The sequence below is a fragment of the Primulina eburnea genome, chromosome 18 (assembly GCF_022965805.1).
Source record: "Primulina eburnea isolate SZY01 chromosome 18, ASM2296580v1, whole genome shotgun sequence".
NCBI lineage: Eukaryota > Viridiplantae > Streptophyta > Magnoliopsida > Lamiales > Gesneriaceae > Primulina > Primulina eburnea.
The window spans coordinates 29,854,568-29,874,308 of NC_133118.1; the positions used below are offsets into that span (position 1 = coordinate 29,854,568).

Genomic DNA, 19,741 nt, shown 5'->3' on the forward strand with positions numbered 1-19,741 from the left:
AACAGACTGACGTCAGCTACAGAGTCAACGACGCTGCTTGTCGTTCAACAATTCAGCATTTTGGAAATATTCGTGCACTCTCGCCCCCGCTCCATCCACGACCTTCGATCCAGTCTTCTCAGAGCCTCCATCGCCTTCTCGATCAGAAGCACCGTACTTCCCCTCCTCTGCTCAAATGCCTGCATTTCGATATCCGGGCCGACCCGAATAACCAGCAAGGCGCCGTCGAGTCCGAGGATAGCTGAATCGATCCGATGTTCGTTTGAGTGCGACATGAAAATAATGGACTCGATGTAGGAGTGTTTCTGGAGGGCTGCTTCAAGTGAGAGTGTGTAGAAAAGGTTTGGGTCTGTGTAATGGGTGATGCAGTTGAGCTTTGATTCAGAAGAGAAGGGCAGATCTTGACCTCCTCTCTGAAAAAATTTAGCTCAAGTATCCCTCGATCACAAGTGTTAATCTGACCAAGTTTGGAAAGATACCCAAGATGGCTTATGCTGCTGTAGTTTCTCTCATGCAGATTCTAGAGGACATACTGGGTGAACAGTACCAGATTCCTTGGGAGAAGCAACAGATCGATTCTCTCCTTCAAAGCATGTGTTGCTTTCACGATTTTCTTACACGTTCTTGGAAGAAAAGAATCCCTGATGCACTGCGTTTTGAGAGAGAAATCAGAGATTTGGCGCATAAAGCAGAAGATGTTATTGAGTCCTACATATCAGAGCATTTTTTTGAAGAGAATGGAGGAGAAAGACTTGAGAGGAGCGAAATTGTCAGCCGACATTTGAAGATTGTGGTGGAAGAAGTCGAATCAATTCAGATAAAGGTGACACAGCTGGAGGAATCGTGGGTGGACGATGAAGATTTGCATTACACGTATTATTCACCACGTGCTCAGCCATCAACGCTCGCCTCGAGTGGTGACTATAAGGTTGTATTTGAAGATGTTTCACGGCAACTGATGGATCGAATTGTTGGTGGACGTTCGGAGAAACTCCAAATCATACCAGTAGTTGGAATGGGTGGCAGTGGTAAGACTACTCTGGTTAAGTATGCTTTTCAAGACGAATATATTTCACATCTTTTTGATGTTTCTGCTTGGGTCACGGTATCCCAAAATTATCGCAAAAGGGATATCCTACTAGGCCTTCTAGAATTCATGAAAAGGCTCACAACTGAAATGCATCAACAAAGTGATGAAGATCTATCCGAGTGTTTGTATAAATGTTTAAAAAGTCGGAGATATCTCATTGTAATGGATAATGTATGGCATAAAGAGGCTTGGGAAGAGATTAAAAGACTATTTCCCAATGACAATATGGGAAGTCGGGTCTTGTTGACCACTCGGCTGTCTGATGTGGCTACATATGCGAACTCGTCTCGCCATGAACATCATCTCATGCTTCCCTTAAACGAAAATGAAAGCTGGGATCTGCTTCATTTCAAGGTTTTTGGGAATGAAACAAGTTGCCCCACAGAGCTTGAGGAAGTCGGTAAGAAGATTGCAAGAAGTTGCCAAGGACTTCCCCTTTCAATTGTTGTAATAAGTGGTCTCTTGTCCAAAGTACCAAGAACATTAGCAGAATGGGAATCCATTGCTAACAATCTCAACTCAGTTTTACTTTCAAATGATAGTCAATGCTCGGAGCTGTTATATTTCAGCTACGACCATTTGCCACATCATCTGAAAGCATGTTTCCTCTATACGGGAGTTTTCCCCCTAGATTTGGAAATACCAATCTCCAAGCTCATCACACTATGGATTGCCGAGGGATTCATCAAATCCAATTGCTCGAAAAGATTGGAAGAGTTGGGAGAGGAGTATCTTGATGATCTGATGTCAAGAAATCTTATTTTGGTTGGAGAGAAGGGATTCGATGGAAAAATTAAAACGTGTGTGGTCCATGATCTGTTAAGAGAGTGGTGCTTGAGTAAAGCGCTAGAGGAGATGTTTATTCACACCTTAAATGCCAATACCTACAATTGTCCAGAAGTCGTCGGGGATCCACGTCACTTGTGCATCCGTAAAGATTCTTCATATGAAACTCTGGCAGACATCCTTGGAATGACAACAACATTTCCACGTGTACGTTCTCTTCTGTCCCAAAATAACCCTCACGACAAACTACGGTGTTGTAAACTTCTCAGGGTACTGGACTTGTCTAAAGTAGATTTGGAGGATTTCCCTCGTGTAATACTCGAGCTCGTACGCTTAAAGTATGTTTCTGTCTGTTGTGATCAAGAACAAGAAATTTACATTTCTGAAGATCTACCTGATTCTCTGAGGAATCTCCAGACGTTAATTATTCACCAAAGATGCATCAATTCATCAGTGCATCTCCCCCGAGGAATCTGGAGGATGCCACATTTAAGGCATCTCCAGTTAGGAAAATGTTACTTTCCTCATCCACAAGAAGGTGACAAGAATTCAGTTCTTGAAAACCTTCAAACGCTTTCATATGTAAGTGGTTGGAGTTGTACGAAGGAGTTCATCCAAGGAATTCCAAATATAAAGAAACTAGGAATCCGATTTGAGGTCCTGGATAAGCGACGTGTACTTGTCTCTTCTATCAGACATTTGGGCAAGCTACATAAACTTGAAATACTCAAATGCATTGTTGAACCAGGATCATGTTATAACATTGCAAAGGACCTTACTCTGCCTCGAAATCTCAAAAAGTTGACCTTACGTGGTACCAAAATCTCTTGGGAAGATATGTCTATAGTTGGCTCGTTGCCTTATCTTGAAGTTCTGAAGCTGAAAGATTATGCATGTGAAGGGTCGGAGTGGGAACCAATAGAAGGTGAATTTTGTCGATTAAAGTTTCTATATATCGAGGGAACGGATCTGCATCATTGGAGAGCTGAGAAAGACCATTTTCCAATACTTGAGCGCCTAATCCTTTTTGAGTGCACCGAATTGGAAGAAATCCCGCTTGATTTTGTATACTTAGAGACACTTGAAAGTATCGACTTGGATGATGCTAGCCCATCTGCTGTGACATCGGCAAGGCAAATACAAGCAGAACAACAAGACTTGGGGAACGAAATACTTAAAGTTCGTATCCATAAAATGTGGCAATATATCTATGAAAAGGTAAGCAAATACTCATGACTGTTTGTATGCAAACATGCATTTATTTATGTACCTGTTAGTAGATAAACATTATTATACTTCAATTTTTTCCCCTCATTGAACAGAGAAAAGAGGAAAAAGAGAGAAGAGAGGAAATGGAAAGACGGAGGATAGAAGCGGAGAATAGAAGGCGAGCAGAGGAAGAAGAGCATAGGTGGAAACAATATATGTGGGAAGAATATAAGAGGTAAGACATGATTCCATCATTTTTACCTGTGTGGTTCACTCACTTGAGATTGCATTTTAGATGTATGAAAAACTAGAGAAAAAAAATATAGTGTTTAAAATACATTATTTATATGTGGGTTACTCCCAAACTTGGGAAAACTTACTCGAAATATTTTGTCATGATATCAGTTATTGCAATTGTAATGCCGGACGTCGTTGAATCATCTGATATATGTCAACACTTCCACGAAATATGAGTAAAAGCAAAAAAAAAATGAATCCAACATATAGACAAAACATAAATTTTGACAATTAAAGGACCTAAACTAAAAATAGGCCGTCTTAACTGGTGTTGTAACTTCTTTTTGTTTTAAGAAATGTCATGGCAATCAACTTCATTTTTCGAACTTTCCCTTCAATTTATGAAATGCATATTTCATACAAATTAAGGAGAAGAGAAGAATCACGAGAAAGAATGAGACAAGAAGAGGATTATAGAATGCAAGAATTTGATCACAGATTCAGAGAAGAGGAAGAAGCCTATCTGCGAAATGAATATCAGTGGTTGATGCATCAGACGTAAGTCTTGATCTTCAAGTGAAAAATATAAATAAAAATTCAAGATTCATTTGTACTTTCTTGCCTGATTCCAAAAACTTTATTATGTGATGAAGACAGTGTACCACCGGAGAGGTATGATGATGGCAACTCCTATGATCAATACACAAATGGAAGGAGAGGCGACTATGAATGGTTAGTATGATTGATCTAGTCCACATATCTCTTTTATAAGTCATATTCTTTTCATATTTGTTCATGTTAGAAAAAAATTTCTGTCTAAAATATCAAAAAAAAATTATAATACCGTATATTTCTGTGTATGTGTATATATATTAAAAATATCAAACATTCCAATGAAAGAAATTGATATAATTTTAGGAGAAGACAAGAAGCAGAAGAAAATTGGAGACAAGAAGCGGATGATAGATGGAGAAATGGGGAAGACGCCGATTATTTGTTCAGAGAAATTTGTTGGAAAGATTATGAGTGGTAAGGTTTCGTCCTCTAAATTTTTACACAAAAACTCTTGTGAGACGGTCTCACGGATCAATTTCGTGGGTCGAATCTCTTATTTGGGTCATCCATGAAAAAATATTATTTTTTATTGTGAATATCGGTAGGGTTGACTCGTCTCACAAATAAAGATTTGTGAGACCGTCTCACAAGAGACCTTACCTAATTTTTATTTGTGGTTCAGTAACAAAAATTCTAGAAAAAATTGTGTAAAAGCTTGAAAACTTTTTCCGAAGTAACTTTATCCGTCGCTTGTACTGATAAACTACACATATTTAATATGTAACTTTCCCATTATTTGTTAGATTTTAAATTATCGATAATAATGTTAGAGGTGATTAGATATTGAGCTGTAGGAAAATGAAATGAAAATAATGTATTTTTGTTTTAAAAAATGTGGAATTTGGTTGTCTAGAATAAAACTAAAAATATTTTCTTCCTTGATGTCTCTCTGCTTTTGGTTCTTTATGTTGTCTAATTTCGGTTTTAGTTTGTTATCTTTGTTTTTTTGGCAATTTGAGTCATTTTCCGACTTGATGTTGACATAACACTCTCATAGAGAAAGAACTGAAATCAAAAAACAAAGGCCACAAATATCAAAAAATAAATTCAAAAACTTGTGTGAAACAGTCTTACGGGTCGTAGTTTATGAGACGAAAATAAAAGACCAAATCGAATTAATTCGGAAACTTGGTTTGGACAATTTGGAAATTCAATGTAATTGTCTCCTTCCATGGTTGCATATTTGTATGCTGAAGAAATTATCAAGGTCAAATGTAAATGGTGTTTTCATTTCTCCTTTTTATTTTTCCTTAAAAGATCGACTAATTGGGTATTGATTTTTCATCCGGTTATGTTTATTCGTTCACACAAAAATCAATTGGTTTTGGTTTGGTTAATTTTTTTACTACTGATCTTTATCAAATCTTATTTTGTTTAAATACTTTTCTCAAAGAGGTGCATAGAATAACTATTAATGATTAATTGAAGTACGGGTTTTTTTGTGCACCAAACCTTTTTTGAAGTATCGAAAATACGCACTTCTTCTCTGTGAAAATTAGATAGGTATTCTGTACCACCTGGAATCTGATGACTGAAGTATTTTGATGATATCTAATAAATCAGTTATCAAAATGACCAGCGAACAAAACAGTTACAAAAAACTTAATTTTTTACAAGTCGTATTTCAAGCCGACTAGACTAGTTCATATATTATCTATGCTAATCGGATATTGCAAGATCGAGTTGGATGACACGGATACTGCAACCGACAGCATCGGTTATCATATATAATGTCTGAACTAGTCTAGCTGGCCTGAGATTTGGAATTAGAAATATCATTTTAGGTGTTTAGAGTGATGAGATTTCAAAACGTAATTGGTACTGATGAGATTTGGTTTAACTAAATGAAATTCTTACAAAATTGAAGAGATTTGATGGGATTTGAGCCGTTGAGAAAATAAAAAATATTAACTATACCTAGTAAAATATTGGGAAAATTATAATTTTAGTCTTATAAGTTGGTGTGGTTTTGGTTTAATCCTGTAATTTGTCGATGTTTGATTTCCATACAATAAATTGGACTTTTTTTGGTTTTGGTCAAAAACTTTTTTCAAAAGACACAAAAATCATTGAATATTGTTTATTTGACTCTGATGCTATCATACGCAGCTCATGTTGCGATGATAAACCTATATTACTACACACATTAAAATAAATATAAACAAAAACGAAGGGAAAAAAAAACAATATCTAATATTTCAAAATGAGAAGGAATTATCTGTTTGTTTCACTTTTTTTCTTTAAATAGATTTTAGTGTATATACTATAGGTTTTATTCTCGATGTATGAATTATGTAGGAGAGCATCGATGCCAAAAAAAAGAATTTGTTGATTTAATGGTTTCAAACGAAAATGATCCAAAGAAAAAGTTAATAAATAAAAATCAAACGTTTACGAGTTACAAGAATTTAATCAAAATATGTCAAGTTCCAGGACTGAAATTGTAATTTTTCCAAAATTTTACAAAAATATCTTATGAGACCGTCTCACGGCTCAATTTTGTAAGACGGATCTCTTACCGGATCTTACCAATAGAAAAATATTACTTTTAGCTAAAGGTGTGGACCAAGACGACATCCGCGAGGAGTCGACTCGTCTCAAAGATGTCATCTCACAGGAGATCTAGTCTGGATTTTATATTTTTTAATTTTAAGAGGTGTTGTAAAATATTTTTAAGAAATGTCAGGATAAAAAAATGTTTAATCACTTTCATTTTTCAAACTTTCCCTTCAATAAAGTGCATATTTGATTCAATTTAAGGAGAACAAGAGAAGCAGTAGAAAGAATGAAACAAGAAGAGGATGATATAAAGCAAGAATTTATTTATAGATGGAAGAAAGAGGAAGAAGACTATCTGCAAAAAGAACATCACTGGGTAACATATCAGATGTAAGGATTGATCCTCAAGTGAAAATAAAAAAAAAAATCAAATTTCGTTTGTAGTTTTTTGAAAATACTGATTCCAAAAACTTTATTATGTGATTACGACAGTCTACCTGAATGGTATGAGGATGATCGTGGCAACTCCTATGAGCAAGACACACATGGACGGAGAGCCGACTACCAGAGGTAAGTATGATGGATCTAAAACCATCAGATGCTCATAAAGTAGTTCTCTAAAACGAAAACTAGTACATGGTCTGAATAATCACTTGCGAGGTAGGATGTAACACAACTGATATGGCATGATACCAATTGGTCGACACTTGAACGATGATCATAGCTTCATTCTTTATTTTTCTTGTTTTTTCAGTATGATGGTGGTTTCTAGCAATCATCGAGGCGGTGGAACTTCAAGTTCTGAACGAGATGAGCTTGTTGGAAGGCTAGTGACAGGGATATGTAAGCATACTTCCAAGTATTATTCTTTTGTCAGAAGAAAGAAAGTAAATTTGTGTAGTATATCTATACCTCTGTCTAATTGACTTGTTGAATTCCATGTTTTCTGGCAATTTCACACATGGTGTCCAGTGAGGGATTCGCTGCTCTGGGCTTGGAATTACGGGTGCGAAAAATTCAAAAACTACTGGAGGAGGTGAAAAAGCAAAGACATGATGAACTGCAAGAGTCTATTTTAATGGGTTCATTAGTAAGAAACATAAAGTTTTATGACTGGGGAGTCGAAAGGCTTTCAAACGATTTGATGGTTCTTTTTGGGGTATTTCGAGCTTGTCGTTTGAGGCCTCAAGGTTTATTTCCGAAGGTACAAACGAAAACTAGTACATCTTGTTCAAATTATTGCCAAGTAAAATTCAAATTATATATGTAACTGTTTGACACATCTTGTTCTCTATTTTGAGAACTTCACTGAAATTTTGCATCTTCAATGCTACAATTTGATGGAATGATTTGATTCGAAGAGTTCGAAAGATTCAAATAAACCGGCACCGAAAGACCTAACCATGATCAGATTGGGTTTTGAGTCATCGGACCCAAGTGTCCGCTTTGATCTCCTCTCCAACTCGATCACGAAACGAAACCGGGTTCGGTCAGATCGGGTTGGTGGGTCGTGTCTAATTTTGAGACCCTTAACGAAACTATTGAATTAATGTCTATATCTTTACATAAGATAATATAAAGTCCAAAAATTTCATAACACTTTGGTACATTATTTCATTCAAGATTTACTTATTATTTCCTCAAAAGCAAGCAAAATAGAAAAATCAAGACCAAGTATTGCGACCCAAACAAGCTGACGTCAGCTACATATTCAAGAATCTTTCTTGTTGACCAATAATCATTATTTGCTTGGAAATTTGCACTAACCCAGTAAAAACTCTCGAGGAAATTTCCGCTGTTTCGCAGCAACACCTCCACTTCCTGCACCCTCGTCCCCGCCTCATCCAAAGCCGGTGATCCAGCCTTCTCCAAATCCTTACCGCAATACCTCAGAGCCTCCATCGCCTTCTCGATCAACAGCACCATGCCCCTCCTCTGCTCAAACGCCTGCGTTTCGATAACCGGGTCGACCCGCATAACCGCCAGAACGCCGTCGAGTCCACGCATGGCGAGCTGCAGTGAGCTCCAGCAGTTTCTGAGAGGTGAATCAATCCGAGTGTGATCTGAATTCGACCTGGAAACAATCGAATCGACGTCGGAGAGTTTCTGGAGGGCTGCTTCGAGCGAGAGCGTGTAGACAAGCGTTGGGTCCGTGTGGCGGGTGGTTTTGATGGAGGAGGATAAGGAATTGCTGCAGTTGAGAATTGATTCAGACGCGGCACAGAATACCTTGACTGCGGGATTTGTGTTTGGTGATCGGTACTTCAAATCGTACTTGAGAACGAAGGAGAGGACGATCCCGCCGATGATTAGCGCTAACGTGATGATTAAGAAGAATACAATGGTGATTAGGGTTTTGTTTCTTCTGCGTGTGGAAGCGATGCTGTCAACGAGGAGAGTAGACTTGGAAGAATCCATGGTGAATCTGAGCTTCAAGGTTGAACCTCACATTCGATATCATAGTCATGTCTTCATTCTTTTCATGTAAGATGAGATATTATGGAATCAACGAGTTGGTATCGCATGTGACGCTCTCACAAATCTATATTTATAATATATGTTGATCTAATTCATATCAAAGTAATATATTTGGGTTGTCAAGTGGCGAAGTAAAAAATATGGTTGCTCTATCAAAGTTAGAATTTTAAACTATACAATATTTTAATATTTTAAATTGATTTACCCGAGAAAAAAATTGGACTACCCAGACTAAAGTCCTTGTATACAAGAGTGTGTCTCCGCCCTAGGTTGCCTAACAGAATTAATTAGTTGGTTGATGGTTTCATAAATATATATTAAAAAAATAGTTATGATATAAAATCAATCATTTATAATATGTATCTAAAAAACAAATGGAGAAAAATAAACAAAATCATAAGAGATTAAAAACTTAGCAAAAGCATAATTGATATTGAATTTTATAGCAATTTTAATAGTTTTATTTTAACATTAGTATGATCAATTTTTTTAATTAAGAGAATTTTATTTTGAAAAACATTTTTTTCTTTTAAAATACGCATTTTATGCACATACTTATTTGATTTATATTATTTGAAAATTCTTATTTCGCATGAAAATAATAATCATCAATATTAATTGCAAAAGATTCATTATGATATAAATAAGTATCTATAATATATAATTCTCAAAAATTAAAAAAAAATAAAAAAAATGGATAAGATGTTAAAAATTTAGTAAAAGCATAATTGAGATTGAATTTACTGACAATTATAATGTTTTCTTTTAATAGTAATATGATAATTTCTGTTAATTAAGAGAATTTTATTTGATATTTATTTATGAGTGCTTCATTTGAGTAGATAGATTCGGAAATTGCTAAAATCCATGAATTTTTTTTAAATTTTTTTTTATTGTATTCTTTAATTAACAATAAAATATGTGGCAAAATTTTATTACAATTGGTGGGTTTATTTGTCAACGTCCAGATCTTATATCATGCTAAATAAGAAAGAAAAATGGCAACTTGGTTGGTTCACATGTAGAAGTGAATTTATTTTCATAAACAAAGACTTGCTGTCAAGACCGTGCAATTTGGGAGGCACCAGTCTTGGGAGAAATCCTTGCAAACTCAAGAATTCACTCTCCAGTTTGCATTAAGAAGCCAACAATCACTCCCTCATCATGCAGCAAGATTCTCGGAGTCCACGTTCGAGGGAAGCGCATCAATTAAGGAAGGAAGATTATGGAATGAGCATTTCAGCCGGGTGATACAAGCCTATTTATATGGTGTCCAACGAGAAGTCAGATCACACCATTTAGAGCCTGCAATTTCCGAGCATCTCCTTGTCCTTTTCTTTTCCAGCGACCAAAGCTTCACCCAAAATCTCGAGATTTCCGCGGCGGTTCGAACAAGCTATTGTCCATTGCTCCGTTAGCATTTTCTGTCAACCTCAAAGCCAGAATTCAGCTCCAAGTTCGAAGCTTGGCCGCAGCGAGTCGAAGTCGAGATTTCGCCACCCCGAAGCTTTCCAGTAAGCCAATCTTCGTCTATGTCCATTTCTCTTTTTTTTTACTTCATTTTGAAGCTTTCGTAGGAGTCTCTTGCAGCAGATTTACGAAGCCTCCTCTTTCATCTTTGAATTATACAGTAGCAAATTTATTTTATAAAAATTTGCACAAATATGATTATTTTAAGTAATTATTAGTATTGATAAATATGATTCATTATTTAATTGTTTTAAGGTAGACTTTTGAAAATATATAGTATTATATAAAAGATTTGGGCACAATAAATCCTTTTATTTTTGTGAGCATGATATATGTAGGAAATAATTTAAATACGACTTTAAAAATTCGATCGGCATAATTTATTCATTTCCACTCGGTATAAAATCCCTTGAACTATTCGTTATCAGTTATAATATTTGAAAGCATGTTGAATTATTTAAATGCACTGAAATGATTTGATTTAGAAATGGTAAAGGAAATTCTGAACTTTGATATGCTTTGTTTAGGCCCTGATGCGGTGGGTTATAATAACCGTTCCTTTGGCCTCGCCCCTTAGAGGAGTAACATATAGGGGACTGATCAGTAGAAACCATAGAAAATGAGATGATTTTCAGTGCTATATTCGTGTTTTTGGTTATTATTTGATTCAACATGCTTCATAATCAAATTACGATAATTTAATTGTATGTATATCCTCGATATTTGTTATGCACGATCGGCCCCCATTTACTGAGTATTTCCCCAAAATACTCACCCCTTACATTCCCACCCAGATAAGAACGAGGAACAAATCGATGGTGAAGAGCAAGATTTCTTTTGGGGATGGTGATGAAGCAGATCCCATTTGAGACTAGTCGAATTTATTCTGTCTTTAATTTTATTATCATGTATTCCGCTTCCGCATTTTATTTCTATCGCATTGTAAAGACGATTATTGGTTATGAAAAAGACTGGTTATTTTGATTTACTACGAGGCTTGTTGTTTTGCAATTATGTGATTGTGAGACAACGCCGGTGTCGACTAACCCCGGTCTCGGGGTGTGACACTTGCAAATCTTGATTGTAAACGGGAGCTAAAGATAACAGTTTCCTAAAAAAATTTTGAGCTGAACTCAAATATCCTTCACAGGTTTGGAAAGATCCGATATGGCTTACGCTGCCGTAGTTTCTCTCATGCAGATTCTTGATAACATACTCGGTGAACAGTACCAGATTCCTTGGGAGAAGCAACAGATAGAATCACTCCTTGAAAGCATGTGTTGCTTCCACGATTTTCTAACACGTTCTTGGAAGAAAAGAAGCCGTGTTGCGCGGTGTTTGGAGAGAAAAATCAGAGATGCGGCATATAAAGCAGAAGATGCTATCGAATCCTATGTATCACAGCATCATTTTGCAGAAAATGAAGGAGAAAAACTTGGGTGGAGCAATATCGTCAACGAAAACTTGAAGTTGGTGGGGGAGGAAATCAAATCGATTAAGCTGAAGGTGACACGGCTCGATGACTTGTGGCGGGATGCTAAAGATTTGCATCACAAACATTATTCGCCAATTTCCCAGCCATCAAAATCTGCTTCTGGTGGTGACTATTCCATGGTTGGATTCGAAGATGGTTCATTGCAACTGAAGGAAAGAATTTTAGGAGAGCCAGTCTAGGCTCCAAATCATACCAGTAGTTGGAATGGGAGGCATTGGTAAGACTACTCTGGTTAAAAGTGCTTTTCAAGATGAATCTATACCACATTATTTTGATGTTGCTGCTTGGGTAACGGTATCCGAAAATTATCGCGAAAGGGATATCCTATTAGGCCTTCTAGAATCCATGAGAAGACTCACAACGGAAATGCATCAAGAAAGTGATGAAGACCTATCAGAGTGTTTGTATAAATCTTTGAAGGGCAAGAGATATCTCATTGTAATGGATGACATGTGGCATAAAGAGGCATGGGAGAACATAAAAAGACTATTTCCCGACGACAATATGGGAAGTCGGGTTTTGTTGACTACTCGGCTCTCTGATGTGGCTGCGTATGCAAACTCGTCTTGCCATGAACATCATCTCATGCGTCTCTTAAATGAAAACGAAAGCTGGAATCTGCTTAGTTTCAAGGTTTTTGGGGATGAAGAAAGTTGCCCCACAGAGCTTCAGGAGGCCGGGAAGAAGATTGCATTCAGTTGCAAAGGACTTCCACTTTCAGTTGTTGTAATAAGTGGCCTGTTGTCCAAAGTACCAAGAACACGAGAGGAATGGGAATCCATTGCAAAAAATCTCAATTCGTTTTTAATTGCAGATGATGGGCAGTGCACGGAGCTGTTGTCTTTGAGCTATGACCATTTACCGCATCATTTGAAAGCATGTTTTCTGTATACGGGAGTTTTCCCCCTAGATTTGGAAATACCAATCTCCAATCTCATCAAACTATGGATTGCTGAGGGACTCATCAAACCGGATAGCTCGATGAGCTTGGAAGAGGTGGCAGAGGAGTATTTCCATGATCTACTGTCAAGAAATCTTGTTTTGGTTGGAGAGAGGAGATTAAATGGAAAAATTAAAACATGTGTTATCCATGATCTGTTAAAGGACTGGTGCTTGAGTAAAGCGGTAAAGGAGAAGTTTAGTCATACCTTAAATGCCAACATCTATTGTTGTCAAGAAATCATCAAGGATCCACGACGCCTATGCATTCGTAAAGATTCATCGGGTGGAGCTGGAGCAGACATCCTCAGAACGATAGGAACATCTCCACTGCTCCGTTCTCTTCTATCCTGGAGTAACCCTCACGATGAACTACGGTGTTGTAAACTTCTCAGAGTACTGGACTTGTCAAAAGTAGATTTGGAAGATTTCCCTAGTCTAATTCTTGACCTCATACACTTGAGGTATGTTTTTATCCGTTGTGAGCAAAGGGACATTTACATTTCTGCACATCTACCTGATGCTCTGAGGAATCTCCAGACCTTAATTATTTCTCAAAACTGGATCCCCAAGTATTCATCAGTGCGTCTACATCCAAGATTCTGGAGTTTGCCACATTTAAGACATATCCAGTTTGGAACATGTTATTTTCCATGTCCACAAGAGGGTGACGAGAATTCGGTTCTGGAAAACCTTCAAACGCTTTTATATGTAAGCAGCTCGAGCTGTACAGAGGAGTTCATCAAAAGAATTCCGAATGTGAAGAAACTAGGGATCCGAGTTGATCAGCGAAAGGACTTTCCACTAGAACATTTGGTGAACCTGCATAAGCTTGAAACACTCAAATGCATCGTCGAATCAAGATCACACGTCGCCATTTCAAAGGAGCTTACTCTACCTCTATATCTTAAAAAGTTGACCTTAAAAGGTACCAGAATCCCTTGGACGTATATGTCTATAGTAGGCTCGTTGCCTAATCTTGAAGTCCTGAAACTGAAAGAAGATGCATTTCGAGGGTCGGAGTGGGACTCGATAGAAGGTGAATTTTGTCAACTAACTTCCCTTCTAATTGAGGGAACTGATCTGCAGCATTGGAGAGCTGACAAGGACCACTTTCCAAGACTTCAGAGGCTAACGATTTGGGAGTGTGCCAACTTGGAAGAAATCCCTCCTGATATCGGAAACATACCGACACTTCAAAGTATCGAGTTGGATGATGCTAGCCCATCTGCTGCGGAATCAGCGTGGCAGATAAAAGAGGAACAAGAACTCATAGGGAACGAAGAACTTCAAGTTTGGGTACATGACTTGTGGAAGTACATTTATCCAAAGGTAAGAAGCATACACATCACTATGACTATGAAAATGTGCTTTAATATTTTACATGCGCCTACGATTAACAAAAAGTTACTTAGAACATTATTATTTTTATTCTCTGACATTGAATAGAGAAAGGAAAAGGAGAAAGAAGCCGAGAGGAGAAGACAAGAAGCGATGGAAAAGAAGAGGAAAGAACGGGACGATAGAAGGCGGGAAGCCGAGGATAGAATGAGAAAACAAGAAGCAGAGTTCTATGGGAAGTTGAGACAACTTCGGCGGGGACGAAAGGAGATCTAGGAGACAATATATTTCTTGACAAAATGTTCTATAATTTAATATTCCGTATATTTGAATCAAATATTTATCGAAACAAAAGTATGTAATCCATTAATACATTATCGTTCGCACCAAAACGATGTCTAAAATGTTTGTGTATGTACGTCAAAGTTACATGTATGTGGTGATATACACGGTATGAATGATTTAAAAAATAGAGTATGTCTCTTCTGTGAGACGGGTCAATCTACTGATATTCAAAATAAAAAGTAATATTTTTCGCATAAAAAGTAATATTTTTTCATGGATAACCCAAATAAGATATATTTCTCACAAAATACGATCCATGAGACCGTCTCACACAAGTTTTTGTCTAAAAAATATTATTCTAGCCCTTCAAAAAAAGTTGGATGTTTGTAGCGTAATAAAAAAAAGTAAAATAAAATAAAGAATATTGGAGAGAATAAATAAAGTAAAAACATAAATTATTCTCGATAATACTCCACGTATGAGAGGATGAGTTTCAAACATATTCAATGTATTTAGAGTGAGTATCATGTGAGACCGTTTCACGGATCATAATCTGTGAGACGGATCAAACCTACCCATATTCACAATAAAAAAGTAATACTCTTAGCATAAAAAGTAATACTTTTTCATTGGTGACCCAAATAAGAGATCCGTCTCACAAATACGACCCGTGAGACCGTCTCACACAATTTTTTGCCATGTATTTAATGGTTAAATTATATTTCCTTGATAAAATTATTTTCTCTGGAAATTGTTGATAAATTCTACGATATTTTAGGAGTAACTTATACGTAGAAATAAAAAAAAATGATAATGATGAATAGTCACATTTATAAAATATAGTTAAATTTAAAAATTGATGAAGGAAGATGGAAGGAAATGGTCCATAATATAATTTTACAGAACATGATAATAATTATGGGGGACCTTGTGTCTTTTGAATTTTACATATGCTTCAACAATAATATTAATTGCAATTTAATTGGATTGGACATTTAAAGAAATTTTTTCTATGTGGAAAAACTATTAGATATTTTTTTAGCCAATGCATTAATGTCACACCAAACTATGAGATATTTTTTTAATGAATACATTAATGTCACACCAAACAAGATATAAACATAAATTTAAAAAATAGGAAAATAATCACATTTTTATCTCTATATTTTACTTTTATCATGTTCGTTAATGTAATGATATTAATCCACTAATTAATATATTTTCTAATTTTAATCATTTTTCATTAGAATCTAGACATAACATCGAAATATGATGACTAATTTTTTTTTTAATCTAAGATTTTGAATTATCAGATAGCCCGACAAAAAATGAACAACATGGCGTTACATTACCGAAATTATAATTTTTCTAATTAATCATCATTAAATTATATGTTACATTAAATCTTCTATATTGTTGGATGATTTATCAGATGTTAGTTTGAGTAAGTTTGGAGAGATTGAAAATGGCTTATGCTGCTGTAGTTTCTCTCATGCAAATTTTAGAGAATATACTGCATACTCACCTTGGTGACCGCCAGATTCCTTGGGAGAAGCAGCAGATTGAATCTCTCCTTGAAAGCATGGATTGCTTCCACGATTTTCTTGAACGTTCTTGGAGGAAAAGAAGCCGTCCTGCGCGGTGTTTGGAAAGAAAAATCAGACATGTGGCGTACAAAGCAGAAGATGTAATTGAATCCTACATGTCAAAGCATTTTTTCACGAAGACTGGTGGAGAGAAACGTACGAGGAGCGAAATCATTATCCAACACTTGAAGATCGTGGTGGAAGAAATCGTATCGATTAAGCTAAAGGTGACACGGCTGGTGGACTTATGGGAGGGTGCTAAAGATTTGAATTTTACACAATGTTTGCCACTTGCTTCTTGTGGTGACTATACCATGGTTGGATTCGAAGATGATTCATTGCAACTGTTGGAACGCATCGTAGGACAACAATCGGAGAAGCTACGAATCATACCGGTGGTTGGAATGGGCGGTATTGGTAAGACTACTTTGGTTAAAAATGTTTATAAGAAATCTATTGAATATTCATTTGATGTTGCTGCTTGGGTAACAGTATCCCAAAATTATAGAGAAAGGAATATCCTATTAGGCCTTCTGGAATCCATGAGAATGCTAACAGATGACATGTATCAGAAGAGTGATGGAGAACTATCGGACTGTCTGTATAAATGTTTGAAAGGTAAGAAATATCTCATTGTAATGGATGACCTGTGGCATAAACAGGCTTGGGGAAACATTAAAAGACTGCTTCCTGATGACAGTAAGGGGAGTCGGGTCTTGTTGACTACTCGGCAATCTGATGTGGCTGCCTATGCAAACTCGTTTGAGCCTGATCATCATCACATGCGTCTCCTAAATGAGGACGAAAGCTGGGAGATGTTTTGTTCCAAGGTTTTCAGGGATGGATGTTGCCTTCCTGAGCTTGAAGAAGTTGGAAAGAAGATTGTAAGAAGTTGCAATGGACTTCCACTTTCAATTGTTGTCATAAGCGGCCTCTTGTCCAATGTCTTAAGAACACGGAGTGAATGGGAAAACATTGCGAAAAATCTCAACTCAGTTATAATTTCGAGAGGTAGGCAATGCACTGAACTGTTATCTTTAAGCTACGACCATTTGCCACATCATTTGAGAGCATGCTTCCTGTATGCCGGAGTTTATCCCCAAGATTTTGAAATTCAAACCTCCAAGCTCATCAAACTATGGATTGCTGAGGGATTCATCAAACCGAATAGCTCAAAAAGCTTGGAAGAGGTGGGAGAGGACTATTTGGAAGATTTGATGTCAAGGAATCTTGTTTTGGTTGGAGAGAAGAGATACAATGGGAAAATTAAATCGTGCATCATTCACGATCTGTTAAGGGAGTGGTGCTTGAGTAAAGCGCTAGATGAGAAGTTTATTCATACCTTAAATGCCAACATATATTATTGTCAAGAAATCGCCAAGGATCGACGTCGCCTATTCATTCGTAAAGATTCTATAGATGAAGCTCGAGCAGACATCCTCAGAACGATAGGACCTTTTTCACTTGTCCGTTCTCTTGTATCCCAGAGTAAACCTCACGATGAATTATGGTCATGTTGTAAACTTCTCAAGGTACTGGACTTGCCTAATGTGGATTTGGAGTTTTTCCCTGATTCTAGAATTTGCCTAATTATGGTCATGTTGTAAACTTCTCAAGGTACTGACTTCTCAGGTACTGGACTTCTCAAGGTACTGGACTTGCAACATATATTTATGTCTGCTGTGAGCTAGAAACTCTCATTTCTAAATATCTACCTGATTCTCTAAGGAATCTCCACAATCTCCAAACCTTAATTATTCGCCAAAGACGCTTTGGTTCATCAGTGTATCTACCTAAAGAAATCTGGTGGATGCAACATTTAAGGCATCTCCAGTTTGGAACATGTTATTTTCCTGATCCACCAGAGTGTGACAAGAATTTGGTTCTCGAAAATCTTCAAACTCTTTCATATATTAGTGGTTCAAGCTGTACAGAGGAGTTCATCAAAAGAATTCCAAATGCAAAGAAACTAGGGATCCGGGTTAAGATAAAAAATAAGCAAAAGGCCTTTTCTCTGAGACATTTGATGAAACTACAGAAGCTTGAAATACTGAAATGCATTGTTGAACCAAGATCGTATATTACCATTTCAAAGGACCTTACTCTGCCTCAAAATCTCATAAAGTTGACCTTAAGTGGTACCAGAATCTCTTGGAAAGATATGTCTATAGTTGGCTCGTTGCCTAATCTTGAAGTTCTGAAGCTGAGAAACGATGCATTTCAAGGTTTGGAGTGGGAACCGATAACAGGTGAATTTTGTCGATTAAAGTCTCTACTTATTAATGGAACGGATCTGCGGTACTGGAGAGCTGAGAAAGACCATTTTCCAGTACTTGAGCGCCTATTCCTTTGGGAGTGCACCAACCTGGAAGAAATCCCACTTGATTTTGTAAATTTACAGACACTTGAAAGTATCGAGTTGGACGATGCTAGCCCAGCTGCTGTGGCATCGGCGAGGCAAATAGAAGAGGAACAACTATCCTTGGGGAACGAAGGACTTCATGTTAGTGTATATAACATGTGGTAATACATCTATCAAAAGGTAAACGAGTACACATGACTATGCTCATGACTGTATGTATGCGTTTATAAATGTATACATGTGTGTGTAGAAAGACCAACTAAATAAACATTTATATTTTTCGCATTTTATAGAGAAAAGAAAAGGAGGAAGAAACCACAAAGAGAAGACAAGAACCAGAGGAAAGAAGGAGAAAGAAAGATTCTCGGTGGAGAGGATTTAAGAGGTAAGGCTGGATCCTCAAATTTTTACATGTGGTTCACTTATGTGTATGTATAAATTGGGATTCAGCTTAACCCCATGTGGCTTGGTGGTTTTTCTGTTAAAAAAAATACTGCTTTCTGACAAGGAACTAATGGAGGAGTTGAAGTTAAAGTTGTGTAAACTTGTTTCTCAAATTGATTTTCATGGATATAACTATCTGTAACGAAACAAGGCTTTTTGCATGTTCGAGTTAGTATCAGGGTAGACCCTCTCTCTCAAGTAAAAATCAAAGTTCATATGTTGCTTTTTGAAATATGGATTCCAAAGCTTTCATTAATTGATGAAACATATTTCATGAATGAAATGATGATTGACCAATTGGCTTCTTATAGATCAATGTCCGATGATGATAATTTACCGGGATATGATGAAAATTGAAAGGAATGTTTTATTATTAATTAATCTTTGTATTATATTTAATTTGAAATATAATATCTTAGATTTGAATAGAGTCTTGATTCCTAATAAACTCTTGTTTTCATGTTTGTAGGATCTTGTTCTCATGCATAAATAATTATGTCAAGATATGAAAATCCAAATACTTGGAATATTGAGAGAGGAAGCCATAACGGCTGGAAGAGGATCTTTACGCAGCTGCTGGAGTTTTGCTTTGAACATGCACGATGTTCAGAGTTGGAGATAATTTTCGTACTGAAGAATTTGAGTGATCGACTCACGTTTATGTCGTGTTGCTGAATGGTGTTGAAAATGCGTGCAGAACAATACTGACGCAGAGTGTTGATCGAAGAGTGTTCTTTTATTGTTTTTAATCAACTTTGTTTTATGCATCTTGTGTTTTAGTTTCGTTTATTTTGATGCACTAGAAAAGTGCACCGTGCGTTGCACGTGAACAATATATAAATGAAAATATATGAATGAAATTTTGATCATATTTAAATGAATTAAAATATGGCCAGTAGCATTTA

General features: G+C 36.6%; 3 protein-coding genes across 4 annotated transcripts; all 3 read left to right on the top strand.

Moving 5' to 3' along the window:
* The first annotated feature begins 36 nt into the window (after positions 1-36).
* Positions 37-7,859, top strand: LOC140819969 (putative late blight resistance protein homolog R1A-3). Its single transcript, XM_073180252.1, has 9 exons — positions 37-3,094; positions 3,199-3,320; positions 3,752-3,880; positions 3,980-4,054; positions 4,241-4,351; positions 6,698-6,826; positions 6,929-7,006; positions 7,191-7,279; positions 7,409-7,859. Exons 1-9 carry the CDS (start codon positions 485-487, stop codon positions 7,474-7,476), a joined length of 3,411 nt encoding a protein of 1,136 aa, XP_073036353.1. The 5' UTR covers positions 37-484; the 3' UTR covers positions 7,477-7,859.
* Positions 7,860-11,461: 3,602 nt separating this feature from the next.
* LOC140819970 (putative late blight resistance protein homolog R1B-16) lies at positions 11,462-19,629 on the top strand. Of its 2 annotated transcripts, XR_012115324.1 has the most exons (4): positions 11,481-13,287; positions 17,701-18,572; positions 18,686-18,777; positions 19,306-19,629. XR_012115324.1 is itself a non-coding variant. In XM_073180253.1 (2 exons), exons 1-2 carry the CDS (start codon positions 12,084-12,086, stop codon positions 14,433-14,435), a joined length of 2,235 nt encoding a protein of 744 aa, XP_073036354.1. In that variant the 5' UTR covers positions 11,462-12,083; the 3' UTR covers positions 14,436-14,562. The 2 variants fall into 2 exon arrangements, 1 of the variants encoding a protein (XP_073036354.1); XM_073180253.1 differs by lacking the exons at positions 17,701-18,572; positions 18,686-18,777; positions 19,306-19,629 and adding an exon at positions 14,268-14,562 and having other exon boundaries at positions 11,462-14,150.
* On the top strand, positions 15,874-17,637 carry LOC140820124 (disease resistance protein RPP13-like). Its single transcript, XM_073180446.1, has one exon. It carries the CDS (start codon positions 15,910-15,912, stop codon positions 17,635-17,637), a length of 1,728 nt encoding a protein of 575 aa, XP_073036547.1. The 5' UTR covers positions 15,874-15,909.
* Positions 19,630-19,741: the final 112 nt, after the last annotated feature.

What these genes read in the sequence shown, in the direction of transcription:
- LOC140819970 (XM_073180253.1), top strand. Translation starts at nt 12,084, where the DNA reads ATGGGAGGCATTGGTAAGACTACTCTGGTTAAAAGTGCTTTTCAAGAT. An exon ending in GGAAGTACATTTATCCAAAG is followed by an intron (nt 14,151 to 14,267) that starts GTAAGAAGCATA and finishes GACATTGAATAG; the next exon opens with AGAAAGGAAAAGGAGAAAGA.
- LOC140820124 (XM_073180446.1), top strand. Translation starts at nt 15,910, where the DNA reads ATGGCTTATGCTGCTGTAGTTTCTCTCATGCAAATTTTAGAGAATATA.
- LOC140819969 (XM_073180252.1), top strand. Translation starts at nt 485, where the DNA reads ATGGCTTATGCTGCTGTAGTTTCTCTCATGCAGATTCTAGAGGACATA. An exon ending in CAGTGGTTGATGCATCAGAC is followed by an intron (nt 3,881 to 3,979) that starts GTAAGTCTTGAT and finishes TGATGAAGACAG; the next exon opens with TGTACCACCGGAGAGGTATG. An exon ending in CACTGGGTAACATATCAGAT is followed by an intron (nt 6,827 to 6,928) that starts GTAAGGATTGAT and finishes TGATTACGACAG; the next exon opens with TCTACCTGAATGGTATGAGG.